Raw genomic sequence first — 22,769 nt, forward strand, 5'->3', positions numbered from 1 at the left:
AAGTGGGCATCCTTGTCTTCTTAATGAATTTAGCAGGAAGTTTTCCAGCTTTTCACTGTTGAGTATTATGTTTGCTATGGATTTGTCAGAAAGGACTTTTATTATGTTGAGATATGTTCCCTTTATACCCACGTTAATGAGATTTTTTGTCATGAGTAGATGTTGAATTTTATTAAATACTTTCTCTGTGTCTATTGATATGATCATCTATTTTTTTGTTGTTCCTTTTGTTAAATGGTGTATCATATTGATTGATTTACTTACCTTAAACCATCCTTTTTAACCTGGAATGAATGCAACATCAATATGATCCTTTCTCTGTATTGCTGGATTTGGTTTGCTAATATTCTGTTGAATAATTTTGTATCGATATTCTTCAGAGATACTGGCCTGTAATTTTCTCTTTTTTGTAGTATCTTTGTCTGGTTTTGGTATCAGGATGATGGTGCCCTATAGGATAACTTTGGAAGTATTCCTCTCTTTGGAATAGTTTGAGGAACATAGATAAGCTGTATGGTCCTGGACTTTTGCTTGCAGGGAGTTGTTTTTATTACAGATTCTATTATTATCTGTTTCTTCAGTTTTGGCTGAGCTTTTCAGGTGGCTCAATGGTAAAGAATCTGCCTGTAATGCAGGAGACGTGGGTTCAGTCCTTGTATTGGGAAGATCCCCTAGAGAAGGAGATGACAGCCCACTCCAGTATTCTTGCTTGGGATATTTCATGGACAGAGGAACCTGGTGGGCTACATATAGTCCATGGGATCACCAGAGTTGGACATGACTTACCGACTAAACAGCAACGTGTTTCTTGAAACTTTTTCATTTCTTCTAGGCTGTCCAGTTTGTCATTATGTAAGTGTTCACAGTATTCTAATGATTTTATTTTTTTGTATTTCTGTGGTTGTTATTTCTCTTCTTTTACTTCTTTGTTTGTTTGTTTATTTGGATTTGCTCTCTTCTTGTTGAACCTAACTAGAGATTTGTTGATTTTTGCTTATCTTTTCTAAAAATCAGCTCTTGGCTTTATTGATCTTTTCTGTTGTTTTTCTTTTTAACCTTCATTTTCTTTATTTCCTCTCTAATCTTTGTTATTTTTCTTTCTACTAACCTTGAGTTTTGTTTATTCTTCTTGTCCTAATTATTATAGTTGGTAGGTTAGGTTGTTTGAATTTTTCCTTGAGGAACTGCTTTTACTTCATCCCATAGGATGTAAGGTTGTGTTTTCATTGTCCTTTGAGTCAAGGCGTTTTCTGATATCTTATTTGAGTCTGTCATTGACCCATTGGTTTTTTAGTAGTATGTTGTTTCATCTCCATATGTTCATTTTTTCCTCTGTTTTCTTTCTGTAGTTGATTCCTAGTTTTACACTATTGCAGTCAGAAAAGATACATGAAATAATTTCTGCCCTCTTAAATTTGTTGAGACTGGTTTTGTGACCTAGTGTGTGGTGTATCCTAGAGAATGGTCTGTGCATACTTCAAAAAAATGTAATGTATGTCTTGGGTATTTTTGGATGTAGTGTCCTATAGATATCAGTTAAATCCAACCAATATGTTGTATCATTTATGATCCCTCTTTCCTTATTGATTTTTTTTGTCTGGAATGTCTGTCCATTGATAGCAATGGGGTATTAAATTTTCCTACTATTATTATGTTCCTGTCAATTTCTTCCTTTATGCCTGTTAGTATTTTTTTTTTAATTTTATTTATTTTATATTGGGTACATGTATCCTCAGAATTTTTCCACAGTTTATTGTGATCCACACAGTCAAAGGCTTTGGCATAGTCAATAAAGCAGAAATAGATGTTTTTCTGGAAACATCTTTGACTGTGTGGATCACAATAAACTGTGGAAAATTCTGAAAGAGATGGGGATACCCGACCACCTAACCTCCCTCTTGAGAAATCTGTATGCAGGTCAGGAAGCAACAGTTAGAACTGGACATGGAACAACAGACTGGTTCCAAATAGAAAAAGGAGTATGTCAAGGCTGTATATTGTCACCTTGCTTATTTAACTTATATGCAGAGTACATCATGAGAAACGCTGGACTGGAAGAAACACAAGCTGGAATCAAGATTGCTGGGAGAAATAGCAATAACCTCAGATATGCAGATGACACCACCCTTATGGCAGAAAGTGAAGAGGAACTAAAGAGCCTCTTGATGAAACTGAAAGAGGAGAGCAAAAAAGTTGGCTTAAAGCTCAACATTCAGAAAACGAAGATCATGGCATCTGGTCCCATCACTTCATGGGAAATAGATGGGGAAACAGTGGAAACAGTGTCAGACTTTATTTTTTGGGGCTCCAGAATCACTGCAGATGGTGACTGCAGCCATGAAATTAAAAGACACTTACTCCTTGGAAGGAAAGTTATGACCAATCTAGATAGTATATTCAAAAGCAGAGACATTACTTTGCCGACTAGGGTCCATCTAGTCAAGGCTATGGTTTTTCCTGTGGTCATGTGTGGATGTGAGAGTTAGACTGTGAAGAAGGCTGAGCGCCAAAGAATTGCTGGTTTTGAACTGTGGTGTTGGAGAAAACTCTTGAGAGTCCCTTGGACTGCAAGGAGATCCAACCAGTCCATTCTGAAGGAGATCAACCCTGGGATTTCTTTGGAAGGAATGATGCTAAAGCTGAAGCTCCAGTACTTTGGCCACCTCATGCGAAGAGATGACTCATTGGAAAAGACTCTGATGCTAGGAGGGATTGGGGGCAGGAGGAGAAGGGGACGACCGAGGATGAGATGGCTGGATGGCATCACGGACTTGATGGACATGAGTCTGAGTGAACTCCAGGAGATGGTGATGGACAGGGAGGCCTGGTGTGCTGCGATTATTCATGGGGTCACAAAGAGTCGGACACGACTGAGTGACTGAACTGAACTGAACTGAACATGTATTCCCTTTCAGTATTGATCCCTTTATTATTAAATAATGTCCTTCTGTGTCTTTCGTTAGGACTTTTAAACTCTATTTTGTCTTATATGAGTATTGCAACCTCTCCATTCTCATCATTTACATTTGCATGAAGTATCTTTTTTCATCTTTTCACTTTAAATGTCTATGTCTCTCACACTGAAGTGAGTCTCTTTGTAGACAACACAGTGTAATTTCTTGTCATATTTTTCATTGTTGTTCATTCTGCCAGTCTATATGTCTTTTGATTAGTCCACTGACATTTGAAATAATTATTGATAGGTATGTACTTATTAGGACTTCCCCAGTGGCTCAGCAGTAAAGAATCTGCCTGCAATGCAGGAGACAGGTTCAATCCCTGGCTTGAGAATATCCCCTAAAAGAGGAAATGGCAATCCATTCCAGGATTCTTGCTGGGAAAATCCCACGGACAAAGGAGCCTGGTGGGCTATAATCTGTGGAGTCACTAAGAGTTGAATGCAATGAAGCACGTACACAGAGAGCTGTCAAATCCCTGTGTAGACTATGTAAGTCCAATATTTTTGGTGTGAGGGCTGTTTCTGGTCTGTATGCCAGCCACATCTCTCCTCAGAATGTGCTGGCTGTTAACCCTTGATAAGGGGATGTGATTGGAGTTGTTGTGTCCAGAACCTGCTCTAGATGTTGAGTGGGGCCTCCTCTTTTCTTCTTGGCTGTCACAGCCTTGTCAGGGGCAGGATCTGCCCCCAGTTGTTTGAGTAGAAGCACTGAGTCTCAGGCTCAATATGGTGCCATTGCCCTTGCTCTGTCCCAAAAGAAGTGAGCTCTAGAAGCAAGTGAGGACCATATGGTCACAGTGTGAACCCCTGTGCAGTCATTTGTGGTTCTGCCTAGAAACAGCCCATGGTCATGTCCCTTTCTCCATGGTGTTCATCCCAGATCTATTGCTAAGCTATGGTGTGTGGTGTGGAGTGGGCTGGTGCTAGGGGCCAGGGTGCTGTACCTGCAGGAATCAAGATGATTGTGCTGCTGCTGATACTTGGGCTGCCTCTGTGACAGGCCTCTCCCAGGATCTATCTGCATTAGATCTGGCTCCAAGCTTCAGTGTCAGATGAGCAGAACCAGAGTGCTCCATCCAGAAAAGGAACCCCTGGGTATTACCCAGGGGCTGTTTCGGTGTTTGTGTGTTACATGTTTCCGTGGTGTCACCCAGTGTATACACCAAGACTGTCTGCTGCCCTCATGGTGTGAGTGCTGACAGTGGGCTCTGAGATTCGATAAGACCATACACAAGGCCGTCCAAGCTGTCTCTGTGCAGATAGACTGAGTCCTCAACCTGGGCCCATTTGCCCGAGATTCAGCATCTAGCTGCTGTGCGTACTAGCATCCCCACCCATTGTGCATTTTAATTTAGACAGGGAAGCATGGTGAGGTTGCGGCGATCAGCTCCAGGGTGTCTCTGCTCTGATTGCTAGTAAACCAGCACTCGTACACTCCTCAAGAGCAAAGACCAGGCCCCTTTGAGACAGGCTGGGACCTGGAATATGGCATCCTTTACTGTAGTGCTTGTATCTGGAAACACCTTTAGCAGCAGAATATAAAGAAACTCTGATGGTAGTTTAGTTGCTAAGTCACGTCCAACTCTTGCGACCCCATGGACTGAAGCCTGACAGGCTCCTCTGTCCATAGGATTCTCCAGGAAAGAATATTGAAGTGGGTTGCCATTTTCTTCTCCAGGGGATGTTCCTGACCCAGGAATAGAACCCAGGTCTCCTGCATTGCAGGCAGATTCTTTACTGACTGAGCTATGAGGGAAGCCCACTTCACACATGCATAGTCAGGGCACTTATGAACAAGGCTAAAACACAACTGCCACTTCTGACATGCTGGGAGCAAAAGCAGGGTCCTGCACACAACACTACCAAGGGGTGGGCAGACCATCTAAGTTACATGCCCTGTGCACCCCACCGATCCTCTCTCACCTTCACACCATTTAAGAAATCAGCTCTCATCTCTTCAGGGAGTGAGCAAGGGAACCTGTTACTTGTTTTTGCCCCCTTTTGCTAAGCACATATCCCAGTAAAGGCCTGCCTGAATTCCTGATCTGGCCTCTTATCAATTGCTATTTCTTAGAGAGTCCAGGAGCCTACATCTGTAACACCTTCAGCCCCTCTATCTGTCCTATCAGACCTTGCAGCAAGCAAGGGGGCCTCCCCAAGACAAGGTCCTGCCCATGTGAACCTTTCCTTCTTTACAGCTCCCTCTCAGGTGTGCTAGGCCTGTCCTGCCTTTTTTCCCCCATCCTCCTTGGTTACATGGAAATTTTCCTTGCAGCTTTGGTTGTAAAAGAGATCTCTTGCCAGTTTCCAGTCAGTTTTCTGTGAGAGTTGTTCCACATGTAGATGCATGTTTGATGCATTTGTGGGTGAGATGAGCTCCATTTCCTCCTGCTCTGCCATTTTGATCCTTGTAGTATTGCATTTAGTTGTCATGTTTTCTTAATCTCTTCAGACTTGTGACAGTTCCATAGTCTATATTTTCATGCCCTTGATTCTTTTGAAGAGCACTTGATCAGATATTTTGAAGAATGTTTTACAATGATACTGCAAAGTGTGTAAGATTTATTAACCTTGAAATAGATGTTATTTACTCTAGTGGTTCGGGAGTTAGTCATAATCCCTTCAGGATTAGTGGTCTGGGGAAGGCCTCATAGAAAATATGGAACTTTCATTGGGTTTTCCAACTTGAAGAGGAGCTTCTCAGAACAGGACAGCAGCACGAAAAAGTGTGGGTAGGTGAAGAAGTGGTGAAATCCGGAGTCTGCAATTTAGTTTCTCCCCCTAGGGAACCCCTAGCATCTCACTAGCCCAGGGGCTAGCAAACTTTTTCTTAAAGGACCAGAGAGTAGTTATTTGTGGCTTTGTGGGGTATATAATCTTTGTCACAACTAATCAGGTGCCACCATAGTTGAAAGCAGCATGATGAATATCTGGAGCTATATTCCAATAAAACTTTATTTATGGATACTGAAATTTTAATTTTATGTAACTTTTCATGTATCATGAAATATTCTTTTCTTCTTGACTGCTTTTCAACCATTTAAAAGTGTAAAAATCATTCTCAGCTCAGTGAGCTTCTACTGAAATAGCCTGCTGGCTATAATTTGCTAACCCCAGATTTAGCCCACTAACATGATAAACTAGAAGCACATTATGCACATTAAATATAAACATGTTCAGGTAGTTGAAAAATTCTTGCTCGTTGTTTAAGTCTGTGTATATCTTTGAAAAAGTCAGGAGTCAAAGTAATACCTCAACCCATGCCATTGCATTTTTTCATAGCAGAAAGGAGCACAATCTAGTTGTTCTGTATTCTCACTAACGAACAGTGTTTCTTAGGACCTATTCAGCCAAGCTTCTCCTTAGGGGAACTTAAAACCTGACAACAGTTTTAGACTGTTTGGAATGCAGTCTTTAGGTGGTGGCAGTGTTCTTGCCTGGAGAATCCCAGGGATGGGGGAGCTTGGTGGGCTGCCATCCATGGGGTCGCACAGAGTCAGACACGACTGAAGTGACTTGGCGGCGGCAGCAGCAGTTGGGTTGCACACTCACTATTAACTGCTGTATTTCTTTTGCAGGGATGGTTTACATGGCTGGACTCGTTTTTGCTGTTGGTGGCTTTAATGGTTCCTTGAGGGTCCGCACTGTGGATTCTTATGACCCTGTGAAAGATCAGTGGACCAGCGTTGCTAACATGCGAGACCGGAGAAGCACTCTGGGGGCTGCTGTGTTGAATGGACTGTTATATGCGGTGGGAGGCTTTGACGGGAGTACAGGCAATTTTCTTTCATCTTTTCTAAATTACTGTTAGAAATTAACATAGCAATCATATTTATGGAACAAGGCCTGGCATAATTAGGAGTCAGTTGAGTGTTTTACTAGGTATTATAAATGTAAGTTTAAAATTTCCATCCAGAATGCCTTTAAATGATGTTAAGAGTGCTGAGTATATGTTTTTCTCATGCTTCAGTATCAGTCATCTTCTCAAGTTTAAAGAGCCAGTGAATGTCGGTAGCTTGTATAGATGTTCTTTAGAAAAGAAATTATTTCTCTTCATCATATAATTGGATGTTAGCTCATTTTAAATATAAACAACTGAAGTATTTCCCTAATGTATATATAAGGAACCTGAGGAGGAGATGAAGCACATTGTGCTTTGTTCATTACAGGGCTGTCCTCTGTGGAAGCATACAACATCAAGTCTAATGAGTGGTTCCACGTGGCTCCCATGAACACGAGGAGGAGCAGTGTGGGTGTCGGTGTTGTTGGAGGTGCGGGCAATCTTCTGGTGGTTAAGAGTGTTTCTTCCAGTAACCCAAACCCCAGTTTTCTAAATGAGCAAGCAAATGATTTTAAAAGGGAAACATACAGTGGTTATTATCAAATGTTAGTCGTCCTTTTTTGCCTGCCCCCTGGCCTCTCTCTGTCCTCCCTCCCTCTTTTTCTCATCTCTTTGTATAACGTATATAAAATTATTAACTGATCTTAGTATAATCATTTGGGAAGCAAACCAGATGGCATGAATATGAAGTTTTACATCTAGAGAAGGACTGTTTAACTTTTAAGTGATGGGTTGCCACAGTTATTTGTGTACATGATACTTTGTTCCCCCAAAGAATTAACACAGTAAGTATGAATTTTTTTATTCATTGTGCAGATTTGTGGCTTCCCACCTACCTCTCCATGGTGGGTATAATTCTCTGCACTGACTTTTTTTTTTAACCAGATTTATTGTATTTTAATTCACATACAATACATTTTACTCATTAAAGTGTACAATTTGGTGTGCACCTGTCATAACAGTTAATTTTAGAACATTTTTATTACCCCCAAAGCAACCCTATTGCCCTTGGTTATTACCCACTTCCTGCCAGCCCTTGGCAAACACTACCCTACATTCCTGTCTCTGTATAAATTTTCTACTTATGCACATTTTCATATTAATGAAATTATAGAGTATGTTGTCCTTTTGCAGCTGGCTTCTTTGACTTGGCATAATGTTCAAGGTTCATTTGTGCTGTAACATTTACCAAGGCAATGGCACCCCACTCCAGTACTCTGGCCTGGGAAATCCCATGGATGGAGGAGCCTGGTGGGCTGCAGTCCATGGGGTCAGTAAGAGTCGGACACGACTGAGCGACTTCACTTTCACTTTTCACTTTCATGCATTGGAGAAGGACATGGCAACCCACTCCAGTATTCTTGCCTGGAGAATCCCAAGGATGGGGGAGCCCAGTGGGCTGCCGTCTGTGGGGTCACACAGAGTCGGACACGACTGAAGTGACTTAGCAGCAGCAGCAGCATTTCTTTTTATTAGCAAATAATATTTCATTGTATACTGTACTGACTCTTAATATTACTTTTTTAAAATGGCAACCCACTCCAGTATTCTTGCCTGGGAAATCCTATGGACAGAGGAGCTTGGCGGGCTACAGTCCATGAGGTTGTAAGAGTCGGACACAACTGAGCACACACACACACATACAAGATAACTTTGCTATTTAATTTGGTTTTTTAGGATATTGTTCACTTAGCAATTAGTGTTATCCAAAGATATAATAAATGTACTTTCTTTTTGTCAGATTATTGATGAAAGTGTTAAATTAATATCATATATATTGTACAGATCTTTATAATGTGATTTGGTAACTCCACCTATCACCATTAGGCAAGATTTTAAATAGTTCATAAAAATCAGTAATACTTTAAAGGTCAACTCTGCTATCATGGAGGAAAATTCAACATTTCGTGACTTGGAAAAATAGCTGTTTATGAATTTGACTTTCTTTGTGATTCCATGTTTAGGTCTGCTCTATGCTGTTGGGGGTTATGATGGAGCTTCACGTCAGTGTCTCAGCACAGTAGAATGCTACAGTGCCACAGCAAATGAGTGGACCTATATAGCGGAAATGAGCACTAGGCGGAGTGGAGCAGGTGAATAGGAACCTCACTCAGCAATTGAAACACAAAAATGATGGAGAAGAATTAAACAAGTGAAATAATGACATCTCTTTATATTATCAGAAAATAAATACTAATTCTAGTGACACTGTTAAAATGTCTTTTGCATTATACAGGTGGAGTGGTAGGTAGATGCACTTAAGTTCACTTTGTAAAATTTCTCACGTGCTTCTTCTGTTTTACTTAATTATTCATATTGTTTGGCATTACTTTTAGGTTTTTGTTTTTGGTGCTTATTGGAGAACTTGCTTAATAATCAACTCCCTTCATATCCATTTCTTACAAATTTAATACTCTTAATACTGATTTCCTTTTATCATGAAAGTTGTTTTCAAAAGGGTTATGTTGTAAAGGACTTCCCTCTCTGTTTTCACCTACACATTATTTTTATTGTATTTGACAATAACAATAGTTCTTACTAAGATTCTCATTTGTAATTATTTTCATTTCCATTTTCTATGTTGAATGCTTTTAATATTGATTTTTAATATGAATAATTTCAGAAGTTTTATTTAGAAGTCATTTGAATAAACTCTAAAATGTTACAAATTTCCTGTCCCTTTTACTCTACTATAGGTTTTTTTTTATGTTTTGTAGGTGTTGGTGTGTTAAACAACTTATTGTATGCTGTAGGGGGTCATGATGGCCCTTTAGTACGAAAAAGTGTTGAAGTGTATGATCCTGCCACCAACACATGGAGACAGGTAGCAGATATGAACATGTGCAGAAGAAATGCAGGTATCTGGCTAATTTAAGATTATGAAGTTTGTATTGAATTGTATTCAGAGTTTTACTGGTATCACTGTGTATTTCCGTTGTTCTTCTACTGATCTGAGTTCCTAATAGATTTGCCCTGTAAAGGCAGAAACTCACAATGATCCGAGGCAGTAAATGCCAAGCATGATGTGGGGCATGCAGTTTAATGTCATCCTTCCATCAGAGCTGACTTTTTGGTGATGACCATAAATACTAAGTTAGAAAAAGAACTCTATGTATTACTTGGATTAATTCTTTTGTACCACAGACATTTTTGAATGTCTGCCTATATCATACTTTGGAGTTCAGTTTTCAGGGACTTCAGTCTAGTTAAGTAAATACTTATACCAGATTAAAAAGCTGGTTGTTTATCTGAATCTGGAGGGGAACCTAACGAAGGCAACCACAATTTAATACAGTTCAGGGTTTCTAGAGAATGGAAAAGCTAAAACAACAACAACAGCAATTTTAAGAAACCTGAGGTCTTCAAGACCAGGGAAGTACTACCTTAAAAAGAAAATCCATGGAAGGGAAATAGAAATGGACAATAGATTCAGAATAGCTAGATAGTCTTTTGGGGAAATGCTCATCTTCTTAAAAATGGCATTGTCTTCATGCCAGGTCCTATAATCAAAATAAACCTGATGATTCTCAGAAACTGTGTACCATTGATTGATGTTGCAAGATGCACCTTCCATCACCCCAGAAATGCTCTTCCTATTTCTCTTTACTTTAAATGGGATCACTAAGGAAGATAAGTATATGGGACTCCAAGAACTCACTCAGCAGAACAAAATATATAATTCACTTGACCTTGTACCTCATCCAATCAGTTGTACTAGGTGAAGTACTAAAGCTCTCTCAGCTATGGATAGTCCAAAACTAGTAAAACCCCACAAATCTGGGCGCCAGCACATGTGAAGTTAGAAAAGCATATGTGTTTGTGCTTCTGGATTAGGAAATTTATTTGCAACAAGAGCAAGAAAGCTGAAAATAACTTTAAAAATCTATCAGTAAAAGACAAATGAATTACGATAGTATCATACATGAAATACTGTGCAGCCATTAAAAATAATATAAATCTGTATTTATTAACTTGAAGAAATATCCAGGTATATATTGTTTGGTGTGAGTGTGTAAAAAATAGTTTATGCAGCATTAGCTACTTTGGGGTTAAAAAAGAGTCTGAGAATATATGCATAGAAAAGAGCCAGAATTTCAGTACTTGGGATTCTAAGTGGTATAAGATTAGTGGTAGTCTTTTCTTCTTTGTACTTTTCTATGGTTTTGAATTTTTCTAAAAAAGAAAAAAACATAGTATTCTCATAATAATTAAATAAATAATACTGTTCTCCCTTTAAAGGAGATAAAATAATTAGCTAGTCAGTATAATAAAATTCAGAATCATTTTTACCTTCTACAAATATATATATTTATTATTTTCTCTTTTTCCTTAAGATTTCCTCAGAAGCTGACTTTGGGAGAATTACTAAACTTCTTTGACTTTTAAATTTTCTACTGTTTTTAATAAAGTGGGAAATAAAATAGTTTCTAGCATATAAAGTAAGGTTATTGTGAAGATTAAATGAAATAATGCATATATAGAGCAACTGCTGTATAAGTAACTTGAGTAGAAGCTGACAGTTGATATTAGAGAAATTCCTCACATAAAGGAATTCTTTTCAGCTTTCCCCATCTTCTCTTCCTGCCTCTTACACAGAAGTAATTGTATCTGGATCACTTGACCAGACACGTTCAGAGCCATTTATAGTCATCCAAATTTTTAAAATAATTGTTTTCTCTCTGTTTAATTTTTTTAAAGGAGTTTGTGCAGTTAATGGTCTGTTATACGTAGTTGGAGGGGATGATGGTTCCTGTAACTTGGCATCAGTAGAATATTATAACCCAACAACTGATAAATGGACAGTTGTATCATCTTGTATGAGCACAGGGAGAAGTTATGCAGGTAATGATTGTTCAGTTTTCTTACAGGCTTCTATTATAATACAAAATCATTATGACTTTTCCATTAAGAATGTTTTTCTCATATAAGAAGAAAGTCTTTTCTCAAAGTATATCTTCTTATTCTCAAGATAATTAATGTCAGATATGTATGTTCTAAAATAAGGTCCTAGTATTCTTTTGTCATTCTGTAGTCATTTGTATACAATTACTCAGATATCTTAAAGATATGGGGGCTTCCCCAATAGCTCACTGAGTAAAGAATCTGTCTGCAATGCAGGAAACACAGTTTCGATCCCTGGGTTGGGAAAATCCCCCTGGAGGAGGAAATGGCAAGCCACTTCAGTATTATTGTCTGAAAAATCCCATGGACAGAGGAGCCTGATAGGCTATAGTCCAAAGGGTCTCAAAGGGTCAAGACGCGACTGAGCAACTCTTCACGCATACTAAAAGAAATCTTCCTTGGCAGGGCTCCATGTGATGGTAATATGGTGAGGCTACAGAGTAATTTTTTTTAAGCACAGCACTGATTGAATTATAAAATAATCATTTTGGTCCATTCTCTTCATAAGAAAAATGGTAATACTCTTTAATAATATGAGTCTTTAAAAATGCAGCATATGAATTTTCTGATATCTATGTTTATATTGCTTTAAATATTAGAATGTTTCAGTAACATTCTAATATTGATTTACTACTGGAGAAAAAAGAAATTTATACTAATTAACCATCACTGTTATTTATGTATCATCCAAAACAACATGTAATAGAACTATATACAGTAAGCTTCCAGGATAGCATTTGTCAAAATTATGTAAAATTTTTTAAAACAGCTTTAGTGAGATATAACTGACAGAGAATAAATAGCTTATATTTAAAGTATACAATTTTATTAGTTTTTACATATATATGAAACTGTCACCACAATCAAGATAATGAATATTCATCACTCTCACAAGTTTCTTTGTATCCTTTTTAGTATTAGATGGACCTTAGTATTTCTTGAGTAAAGTTGTTTTCCCTTCATTATATAACTGTGAAGAGCAAAAGATGACTTCTGGATTAAATAGTCTGACATAGTTTTGGTACATAATTTTTAAACAAAGATTTCATTGTCATTTAGATTAAAATGATAGTAATATTAAAGTTTCTTAGAGATTTTGAAACATCATGATCTGTTCAGTCCTTGTCACTTAAGTTATAATATAAAAAAATTCAAGATTTTCTCAGAGACACAGAATGCTTCCTGTGACTTCAGTTTTATTTCTTTGTTTCTTTGTTCAGGGGTCACAGTTATTGATAAACCATTATGAGCCTAAAGGACATTTTCGGCACATTTACACATGAGAAGCAGACTTCAACAAGTACTTCTGAAGTGACTGAGAGTCTAGCACTTCTCCACTTGTAGCTGCACGTTAAGTCTCTGCAGAGGATAAGATCATCTGCCTCTCTAGGCCTCAGATACTGAAGATTATTTTTGGTAGATGCACCGTGTAGGCTTTTTCTGCAGTGAGCAGCAGCTGACTGAATTTTAATAAGAAACTTGGATTGCAGTATTATTCTGTAGTCTTTGGACAACAGTTGCTTTCACAAACAGTAGTTATCAACCTTGAATAACTATGGATTATTTTGTGAAGGGGGATAAAGTAATGTGTTCTTGTAAAATTAAATTTCATCTTTATTCCTTCTCCTGAAAAATCTGTATGCACAGGAACTGAAAATCTTTGAACAGGTATTAAACTCTGTGTAAGTATATAAACTAGTTGAGGGATAAAACCGTTTGCTTTTATAAAATATGTTTGATTACATGAGTATAATAAATTGTATGCATATAAATGTGTGTCTATATGCTTTCCTTTAAATATGTTTGAAAAGATGTTTGCAACTTTATTATACTATTTATAATTGGCACAGTACTTTGAATTATGCCAGTACTACATTGTAAAACAGAGTTGTATTTTTTGATATTTAACGATGCTTAACACTTTAAAATGCCACTTCTGAGGAATGAACATGGTGTAACACACTTGAATACTTGTGTGATGCCAAACTTTTTAAAATAAAATATAAATTATGCTTATTTATTATTTTGTTTGGTTTAATATTGGTCATGTTTTGTCGTGAATTTCAAATTTTTTTTCTTAACAATTTGGCATGAACATTATTGCAGGTTTTTGATGAATATAATGAATGTATGGAATTCAACTGAATTTGCATGCTCTTAAGAATTTTTTCTGTGTGTATAAATTTAGCTGCTATTAACAGAAGAGAGAACTTTCTGTGAGTAGCCATATACATTGATCAGATAGTTTTTCTGAGATCGTCAATTAATCTCACCTTAAAAATGACCAAAATATGTCTTTATTGAATTAACTTTGAATAAAAGTTTGTATGTTATTTCTTTCACGTTGTCCTTGATTTTTATCTAGTTTGTTATTTAAAAAGTTGCCTGTTCACTGTTTGTATTCTTCTATAAAATTTGCATTTTCTACTTCATAAATCAGTATTTAAAATTTGTTGTCAAAGAAACATACAAGGCAAGTCAGTTAAGTCACTGAAAACTGTTCTCCAAGAAAAAGCTACCTCAATTATCAAGGAAAACATCTCCCAAGAATTGGGAAAACTTAAACATTCATAGTGTTCTCTCCCGAATATGGGCAGGACACAAGATAAAAGTAAAAGAAATAGCATTGAATCAAAAGGAAGTCAAAGAAAAAATATCTACTCTGACACAACTGAGAAATAAATTGTGGTTTTGATACCGAATAGAAGGGATTGAGGAAATGGACATAGGGAAGTGGGGTGGATACCTGAGGGGCTGAACACAGGAGGAAGAGATGGGATGGGGTCATGGGATATGATGGCTGTTCCTCAGGGATTTAGAAGGTAGTAAGCCTGAGCTTTTGCCAGAATAGTCAATAAGAGGAGAGAACTATACCTGTGATGAAAGTTCTGTTTAGTTAATAGAGTCACATTTAAACATAGAACCACCTTTATTACCAGCTTAGTTGAATTTTCCATTGTAAGTGAAATTTAAATAATTAGGAAAAGCAAAAGCCTGTGCTCACCTTATGAAAATAAATTTATGCATTAGTGTTGCTCCAAGCACGTCCATAGTCAACAAACATGTTGAGGATCTAATGAACTTGGAACACTGTTAACGATTTCAGAAAGTGGCACCAAAAAAGAGTCATTATCTCTCCTGATCACTTCCAAACACTAATATTCCATGAATTAGTCAATTAACGATTTATCTAAAAATTTTTAAAGCTTTTATTAAAATATAATCTACTAAGTGACAAAGTTCTAAATACTTAGCATGTCAGATATCTCTTTATCTTTTCTCCTCTAAAGATTTAATAAGCTCTACAGTTCAGTCAGTTCAGTTCAGTTCAGTTCAGTTGCTCAGTCGTGTCCGACTCTGTGACCCCATGAATCGCAGCACACCAGGCCTCTCTGTCCATCAGCATCTCCCGGAGTTCACTCAGACTCACATCCATCGAGTCCGTGACGCCATCCAGCCATCTCATCCTCGGTCGTCCCCTTCTCCTCCTGCCCTCAATCCCTCCCAGCATCAGAAACTTCCAATAAGTCAACTCTTCGCATGAGGTGGCCAAAGTACTGGAGCTTCAGCTTTAGCATCATTCCTTGCAAAGAAATCCCAGGGTTGATCTCCTTCAGAATGGATTGGTTGGATCTCCTTGCATTCCAAGGGACTCTCAAGAGTCTTCTCCAACACCACAGTTCAAAAGCATCAATTCTTCAGCGCTCAGCCTTCTTCACAGTCCAACTCTCACATCCATACATGACCACGGGAAAAACCATAGCCTTGACTAGACGGACCCTAGTCGGCAAAGTAATGTCTCTGCTTTTGAATATGCTATCTAGGTTGGTCATAACTTTTCTTCCAAGGAGTAAGCGTCTTCTAATTTCATGGCTGCAGTCACCATCTGCAGTGATTTTGGAGCCCCCCAAAATAAAGTCTGACACTGTTTCTACTGTTTCCCCATCTATTTTCCATGAAGTGATGGGACCAGATGCCATGATCTTCGTTTTCTGAATGTTGAGCTTTAAGTCAACTATTTCGCTCTCCTCTTTCACTTTCATCAAGAGGCTTTTTAGCTCCTCTTCACTTTCTGCCATAAGGATGGTGTCATCTGCATATCTGAGGTTATTGCTATTTCTCCCGGCAATCTTGATTCCAGCTTGTGTTTCTTCCAGTCCAGCGTTTCTCATGATGTACTCTGCATATAAGTTAAATAAGCAGGGTGACAATATACAGCCTTGACATACTCCTTTTTCTATTTGGAACCAGTCTGTTGTTCCATGTCCAGTTCTAACTTGCTTCCTGGCCTGCATACAGATTTCTCAAGAGGGAGGTCAGGTGGCCTGGTATTCCCATCTCTTTCAGAATTTTCCACAGTTTATTGTGATCCACACAGTCAAAGGCTTTGGCATAGTCAATAAAGCAGAAATAGATGTTTTTCTGGAACTCTCTTGCTTTTTCCATGATCCAGCAGATGTTGGCAATTTGATCTCTGGTTCCTCTGCCTTTTCTAAACCCAGCTTGAACATCAGGGAGTCCACGGTTCACGTATTGCTGAAGCCTGGCTTGGAGAATTTTGAGCATTACTGTACTAGCATGTGAGATGAGTGCAATTGTGCAGTAGTTTGAGCATTCTTTTGCATTGCCTTTCTTTGGAATTGGAATGAAAACTGACCTTTTCCAGTCCTGTGGCCACTGCTGAGTTTTCCAAACTTGCTGGCATATTGAGTGCAGCACTTTCACAGCATCATCTTTCAGGATTTGAAACAGCTCAACTGGAATTCCATCACCTCCACTAGCTTTGTTCATAGTGATGCTTTCTAAGGCCCACTTGACTTCACATTCCAAGATGTCTGGCTCTAGATTAGTGATCACATGATCATGATTATCTGGGTCGTGAAGATCTTTTTTGTACAGTTCTGTGTATTCTTGCCACCTTTTCTTAATATCTTCTGCTTCTGTTAGATCCAGACCATTTTTGTCCTTTATTGAGCCCATCTTTTCATGAAATGTTCCTTTGGTATCTCTATTTTTCTTAAAGAGATCTCTAGTCTTTCCCATTCTGTTGTTTTCCTCTATTTCTTTGCATTGATCACTGAAGAAGACTTTCTTGTCTTTTCTTGCTATTCTCTGGAACTCTGCATTCAGATGCTTATATCTTTCCTTTTCTCCTTTGCCTTTTGCCTCTCTTTTCACAGCTATTTGTAAGGCCTCCCCAGACAGCCATTTTGCTTTTTTGCATTTCTTTTCCATGGGGATGGTCTTGATCCCTGTCTCCTGTACAATGTCATGAACCTCATTCCATAGTTCATCAGGCACTCTATCTATCAGATCTAGTCCCTTAAATCTATTTCTCAGTTCCACTGTATAATCATAAGGGATTTGATTTAGGTCATACCTGAATGGTCTAGAGGTTTTCCCTATTTTCTTCAATTTGAGTCTGAATTTGGTAATAAGGAGTTCGTGATCTGAGCCACAGTCAGCTCCTGGTCTTGTTTTTGTTGACTGTATAGGGCTTCTCCATCTTTGGCTGCAAAGAATATAATCAATCTGCTTTCAGTGTTGACCAGCTGGTGATGTCCATGTGTAGAGTCTTCTCTTGTGTTGTTGGAAGAGGGTGTTTGCTATGACCAGTGCATTTTCTTGGCGAAACTCTATTAGTCTTTGCCCTGCTTCATTCTGCATTCCAAGGCCAAATTTGCCTGTTACTCCAGGTGTTTCTTGACTTCCTACTTTTGCATTCCATTCCCCTATAAGGAAAAGTACATCTTTTTAGGGTGTCTGTTCTAAAAGGTCTTGTAGGTCTTCATAAAACCGTTCAACCTCAGCTTCTTCAGCGTTACTGGTTGGGGCATAGACTTGAATAACTGTGATATTGAATGTTTTGCCTTGGAAACGAACAGAGATCATTCTGTCGTTTCTGAGATTGCATCCAAGTACTGCATTTCGGACTCTTTTGTTGACTATGATGGCTACTCCATTTCTTTTGAAGGATTCCTGCCCGCAGTAGTAGATATAATGGTCATCTGAGTTAAATTCACCCATTCCAGTCCATTTTAGTTTGCTGATTCCTGGAATGTCGACATTCACTCTTGCCATCTCTTGTTTGACCACTTCCAATTTGCCTTGATTCATGGAGCTGACATTCCAGGTTCCTATGTAATATTGCCCTTTACAGCTGTAAGAAACGCCGAGGGAAGAAAGAACCACCCCTATGGACCGTTGAACAGGGCCTTTTATTGGGCGGTCGCTCTCAGGCAGAACTCCCGGGGGCGGGTAAGCAGGGAAGCGAGGGGGCGGTCTGCGAAGCAAAGGGAGTTAGCGGGGTAAAGGGAGTCTGTGGAGTCTGCGAGGTGTGAGGGGTGGGGAAGGGGTTTTATAGCCCAGGCCGGGGCTCCTATATAAGGAAGAAAACGCAGGCTCAGCAGTGATTGGTGTTCAAGGGCTTCGTGTCGGCTCCTGATTGGTCGGCCTGGTTGCCGGCCTGTCTCTGGGGTGTGTCTGCAGCGCCCTCTGCCAGGGCATGTCCCAACATGCCCGGGCATGCCTCAGCACGCCTGACCTTTCCCTGACCTTTCATCCTGACCTTGCCCTGACCTTTCGTCCTGGCCTTGCCCTGACCTTTCAACAGCATTGGATCTTGCTTCTATCACCAGCCACATCCACAACTGGGTATTGTTTTTGCTTTGGCTCCATCCCTTCATTCTTTCTGGAGTTATTTCTCCACTGATCTCCAGTAGCATAATGGGCACCTAATGACCTGGGGGGTTCCTCTTTCGGTATCCTATCATTTTATCTTTTCATACTGTTCATGGGGTTCTCAAGGCAAGAATACTGAAGTGGCTTGCCATTCCCTTCTCTAGTGGACCACATTCTGTCAGACCTCTCCACCATGACCCACCCGTCTTGAGTTGCCCCGCAGGCATAGCTTGGTTTCATTGAGTTAGACAAGGCTGTGGTCCTAGTGTGATTAGATTGACTAGTTTTCTGTGAGTATGGTTTCAGTGTGTCTGCCCTCTGATGCCCTCTTGCAACACCTACCATCTTACTTGGGTTTCTCTTACCTTGGGTGTGGTGTATCTCTCCATGGCTGCTCCAGCAAAGCATAGCCGCTGCTCCTTACCTTGTATGAGGGGTATCTCCTTACCACCGCCGTTCCTGATCTTCAACATGGGATAGCTCCTCTAGGCCCTCCTGTGCCTGCTCAGCCACTGTTCCTCTGGTTGCTCCTCCTGGCCACCGGCCCTGGCCTCGGGCGTGGGTGGCTCCTCCCAGCTGCCGCCCCTGGCCTCAGGCTCGCGGTGGCTCCTCAGGGTCACTGCCCCGGCCTTGGGGGTGAGGTGGCTTCTCTCGGCAGCCCCTGACCTCAGGCAGCCCCTGACCTCAGGCAGCCCCTGACCTCGGACGTCCGGTGTCTCCTCCCGGCCGCCACTGGCCTTGGATGCTGGGTAGCTCCTCCCGGCCGCCACTATACCATAAAACATTTTGCCAAGGTTCAGTAACTAGATTCATAACTCTTGATTTCAAAGGATTTGAATTTATTCCCCTCCCCTCCATGCCAGTCTTTATCTCTCCAGTTTGAAACATCTTGTTTTCTTCTCTTCAAGCTTATAAATGTGTTCCTGGCTTGTTCGATTTTGTCCAGAAAAGAGGTCAGAAGTCTTATCCTGCCAGAGGAACCACGACGTACGAGCAGAGTTCAAGGCTAGTTCCATGAAAATATATTTTAAAGCAACTCTGCTCCTTGCTCCACTTGACTCTGCACCTTCGTGACTAAAAGCAGTGATGATTTGGGTTTAGGTAAATGATGTGTATACTTTCACTTCCCTTCCCATTAACTCTGCTATATGATTCCTTGTTTTTATTACCATCCCTATAGATAGCATGAGGACCCATGTATTTATCGTCTCAGCTGTTGATGAGTTAGCGTAGTACATAGTGATATAATGGATTAGCCTGCCTCTTGTTTCAGTTTGTTGAACAGATTCCCTCCTACTGGCTTATATGGCTGACTGTGTCTGATTTCGGAGAGAAGGGTAGATGGGACTGTGGAATCACACTCTGAATCAAGTTTCTGGCATTCGAATTCTGGCTTCACAATTCTAAAGGGAAAAAAAGCAGTGTAAGTGTTGCAGGGCTTACGGGCATAGGAACCAGATGGCTCTGAGTTTGCATCCCCTTCTCTCAGTTACTGGTTCTTCTGGTGGCTCAAGCAGTAAAGAAACTGCCTGCAATGCAGGAGACCTGGATTCAGTCCCTGGGTGGGGAAGATCCCCTACAGAAGGAATGGCAACCCACTCCAGTGTTCTTACCTGGAAAATTCCATGGACAGAGGAGCCTGGCGGGCTGCAGTCTGTGGGGTCACAAAAGAGTCCCAACAGCTGAGCAATTAACTTTTCTGTCAGTTGCTAATTGTAAGTTTAAACACATTTCTTAACCTCTGACTCTTAGTTTGTGTTCTCTAAAATGGCAACATAAGTATCTGTATCTTCGTTTTTTTTTTTTTTTAATGTTGAGTTTCAGACCAGCTTCTTCACTGTCCTCTTTCACCCTCAAGAGGCTCTGTAGTTCTTCTTCACTTTCTGCCATAAGAGTGGTATCATCTGCATATCTTGAGGTGGTTGATATTTCTTCCAGCAGTCTTGATTCCAGATTGTGATTCATCCAACTTGGCATTTCGCATGGTGGATTCTGCATATAAGTTAAATAAGCAGAGTGATAATATACAACCATGTTGTACTCCTTTCCCAGTTTTGAACCAGTCTGTTCCATGTCCGGTTCTAACTATTGCCTCTTAATCCGCATATAGGTTTCTCAGGAGACGGGTAAGGTGGACTGGTACTCCTATCTCTTTTAAGAATTTTCCAGTTTATTGTGATCCACACAGTCAAAAGTTTTAGTGTAGACAGTGAAGCAGATGTTTTTCTGGAATTCCCTTGCTTTCTCCGTGATCCAAAGAAGTGGACACAACTTAATAATAACAACAACAACAAAAAACAACGAAAGTGTATCACTTACAAGGTTATTGTGGAGTTTGAAAGAAATGATGTATAGTGTGCTTGAAATACCAAAGACCCTCAATGTTGTTGTTTAGTAGTTAAATTGTATCTGACTCTTTGAGACCCCTGGACTGCAGCACACCAGGCTTTTCTGTATCAGCACTCCTCCACCACTATCTCTTGGAATTAGCTCAAACTCATCCACTCCAGTGTTCTTACCTGGAGAATCCCAGGGATAGGGGAGCCTGGTGGGCTACCGTCTCGGGTCGCACAGAGTCAGACATGACTGAAGCGACATAGCAGCAGCAGCAGCATGTCCATTGAGTCAGTGATGCCATCCAACCATCTCATCCTTTGTCGTCCCCTTCTGCTTTCAATCTTTCCCAGCATCAGTCTTTTCCAATGAGTCAGCTCTTCACATCAAGTGGCCAAAGTTGAGCTTCAGCATCAGCCCTTCCAATGAATATTCAGGGTTGCTTTCCTGCCAGGAGCCACCACGGGAGATCCCACCCATGACAATGTCATGTGGAAGAGAACTGTTAAGCAAGGCTTCAGAACTCAACGGGCTCCCTAGGCTTTCTCGAGCATCTACCCCAAAATCAGAATCTGTCTGTTTTACTATTTCATGACTTTCACCAACTCCTCTGACATTAACAGGGGTCTGTTCCTGACCACCTTTCTCTGGAGAAAATCAACTTAGGGCTATAGCTAATAAGCTCCTGGACATGAGAGAAATATTTCAAATCAAACCCCCTCTGTTAGGATTTTAACTTGCTTGGCAGGTATATCCAGACTCTTGCAGCTACGCATGTGATTATTTACATCCTCCCAACTGTGAGAGGCATGGAAAGCCTAAAACATAGAGCCTTTTAAAGAGTTAAAAGTTATTAGACTAGTGCTAATGTAGGATTTCATTATTGGGCCAATGCTTGTTGCTAAGTTCCCATATCTCTTATCCACTGTGCACCTGGGAGTGCATTAGTTAAGATAGTTGAAAAGTGAAAAAAACAAGTGTTGCCTTGAAATTAACCACATCAGACTTTTGAGCTAATTGGTTCTTTCTTGTAACTCACTGCACCTTTGCTTCGTGAGAATGTAACTTTGTTTAATACTTTTTGAGGTTGACATAGATTAGAAATATAAGAAAAAAACATTTCAAGGGAAAATAAGTTTTCTGGTTGAGCAGCCTTTATCAAAAGAGGGTCATAAAATGTTCACAGGCCTCCAAGGCCAGAAGAAAATGTACACAATATTGTTTATGGGAAAGGTTTGCAGAAAAATCCTGGTTTCCATAAAGACAAAACAGATGTAATGTTTGGGCTGACTCTATATGACTTTGCATCTTTCATTTCCCTCTATGTATAAGACAAGGTATAAAAGTACCTGTTAATAATAAAGCTATTGGGCCTCGCTTGAAGAAGCTTGGTCACCCCGTGTTTTTCCTTTTTCTCTTTTTTTCTCTCTTACTTTCTTTTTCAGGCTGATCCCTTGAAGCATAAAGGCTCCCTACGTTCACTTATCTGCCTGGGTTTCTAAGACCTGAACCGGAAGATGTTCTGTGTCTTCACTCCCTCGGGAGACCGGGAAGGCACCTGTGGCCTCCGTGAACAGGGTGAACTTCCTGTCTCAAAGTTTTATCGGCTTTCTATGTAAACCAAGAACTATCAGCCTCTTTCTCTCCTCTATTTTCTTATCTACAATATTCTTTCCTTATTTCTCTCTAAATCATCCGCCGATGCCTTTTTTCCTTCAGGTTCCCCTGGATACTGCAGGGGCTGGACCCTGGCAGTTTCCTTTAGGATTGATTGGTTTGATCTCCTTACAGTCCAAGGGACTCTCAAGAGTCTTCCCCAACACCACAATTCGAAAGCATCAATTCTTCCACACTCAACCTTCTTTATGGTCCATGTCTGACATCTGTACATGACTGCTGGGAAAACCAAAGCTTTGACTATATGGAACTTTGTCAGCAAAGGGATGTGTTTCAATAAATTACCACTGTTGTTGAAGTTCTCTAAACCACCCATTTCTTTTTTTTTTTAATTTATTTTTTCACTGAAGGATAATTGCCTTACAGAATTTTGTT

The 22,769-nt window shown here is 39.9% G+C and overlaps 1 protein-coding gene across 1 annotated transcript in view; it reads left to right on the top strand.

Annotated features, from left to right (window-relative positions):
* KLHL2 (kelch like family member 2) overlaps nucleotides 1-13,956 on the top strand; it is a 157,260-nt gene extending 143,304 nt beyond the window's left edge. The window contains exons 10-15 of the mRNA XM_068989725.1: nucleotides 6,538-6,735; nucleotides 7,129-7,230; nucleotides 8,765-8,893; nucleotides 9,518-9,658; nucleotides 11,499-11,642; nucleotides 12,923-13,956. Coding sequence (XP_068845826.1) covers nucleotides 6,538-6,735; nucleotides 7,129-7,230; nucleotides 8,765-8,893; nucleotides 9,518-9,658; nucleotides 11,499-11,642; nucleotides 12,923-12,951 — 743 coding nt within the window. The 3' untranslated portion in view covers nucleotides 12,952-13,956. The remainder of the gene's footprint in view (nucleotides 1-6,537; nucleotides 6,736-7,128; nucleotides 7,231-8,764; nucleotides 8,894-9,517; nucleotides 9,659-11,498; nucleotides 11,643-12,922) is intronic.
* Nucleotides 13,957-22,769: the final 8,813 nt, after the last annotated feature.

This window comes from Capricornis sumatraensis, chromosome 17 (assembly GCF_032405125.1).
Source record: "Capricornis sumatraensis isolate serow.1 chromosome 17, serow.2, whole genome shotgun sequence".
NCBI lineage: Eukaryota > Metazoa > Chordata > Mammalia > Artiodactyla > Bovidae > Capricornis > Capricornis sumatraensis.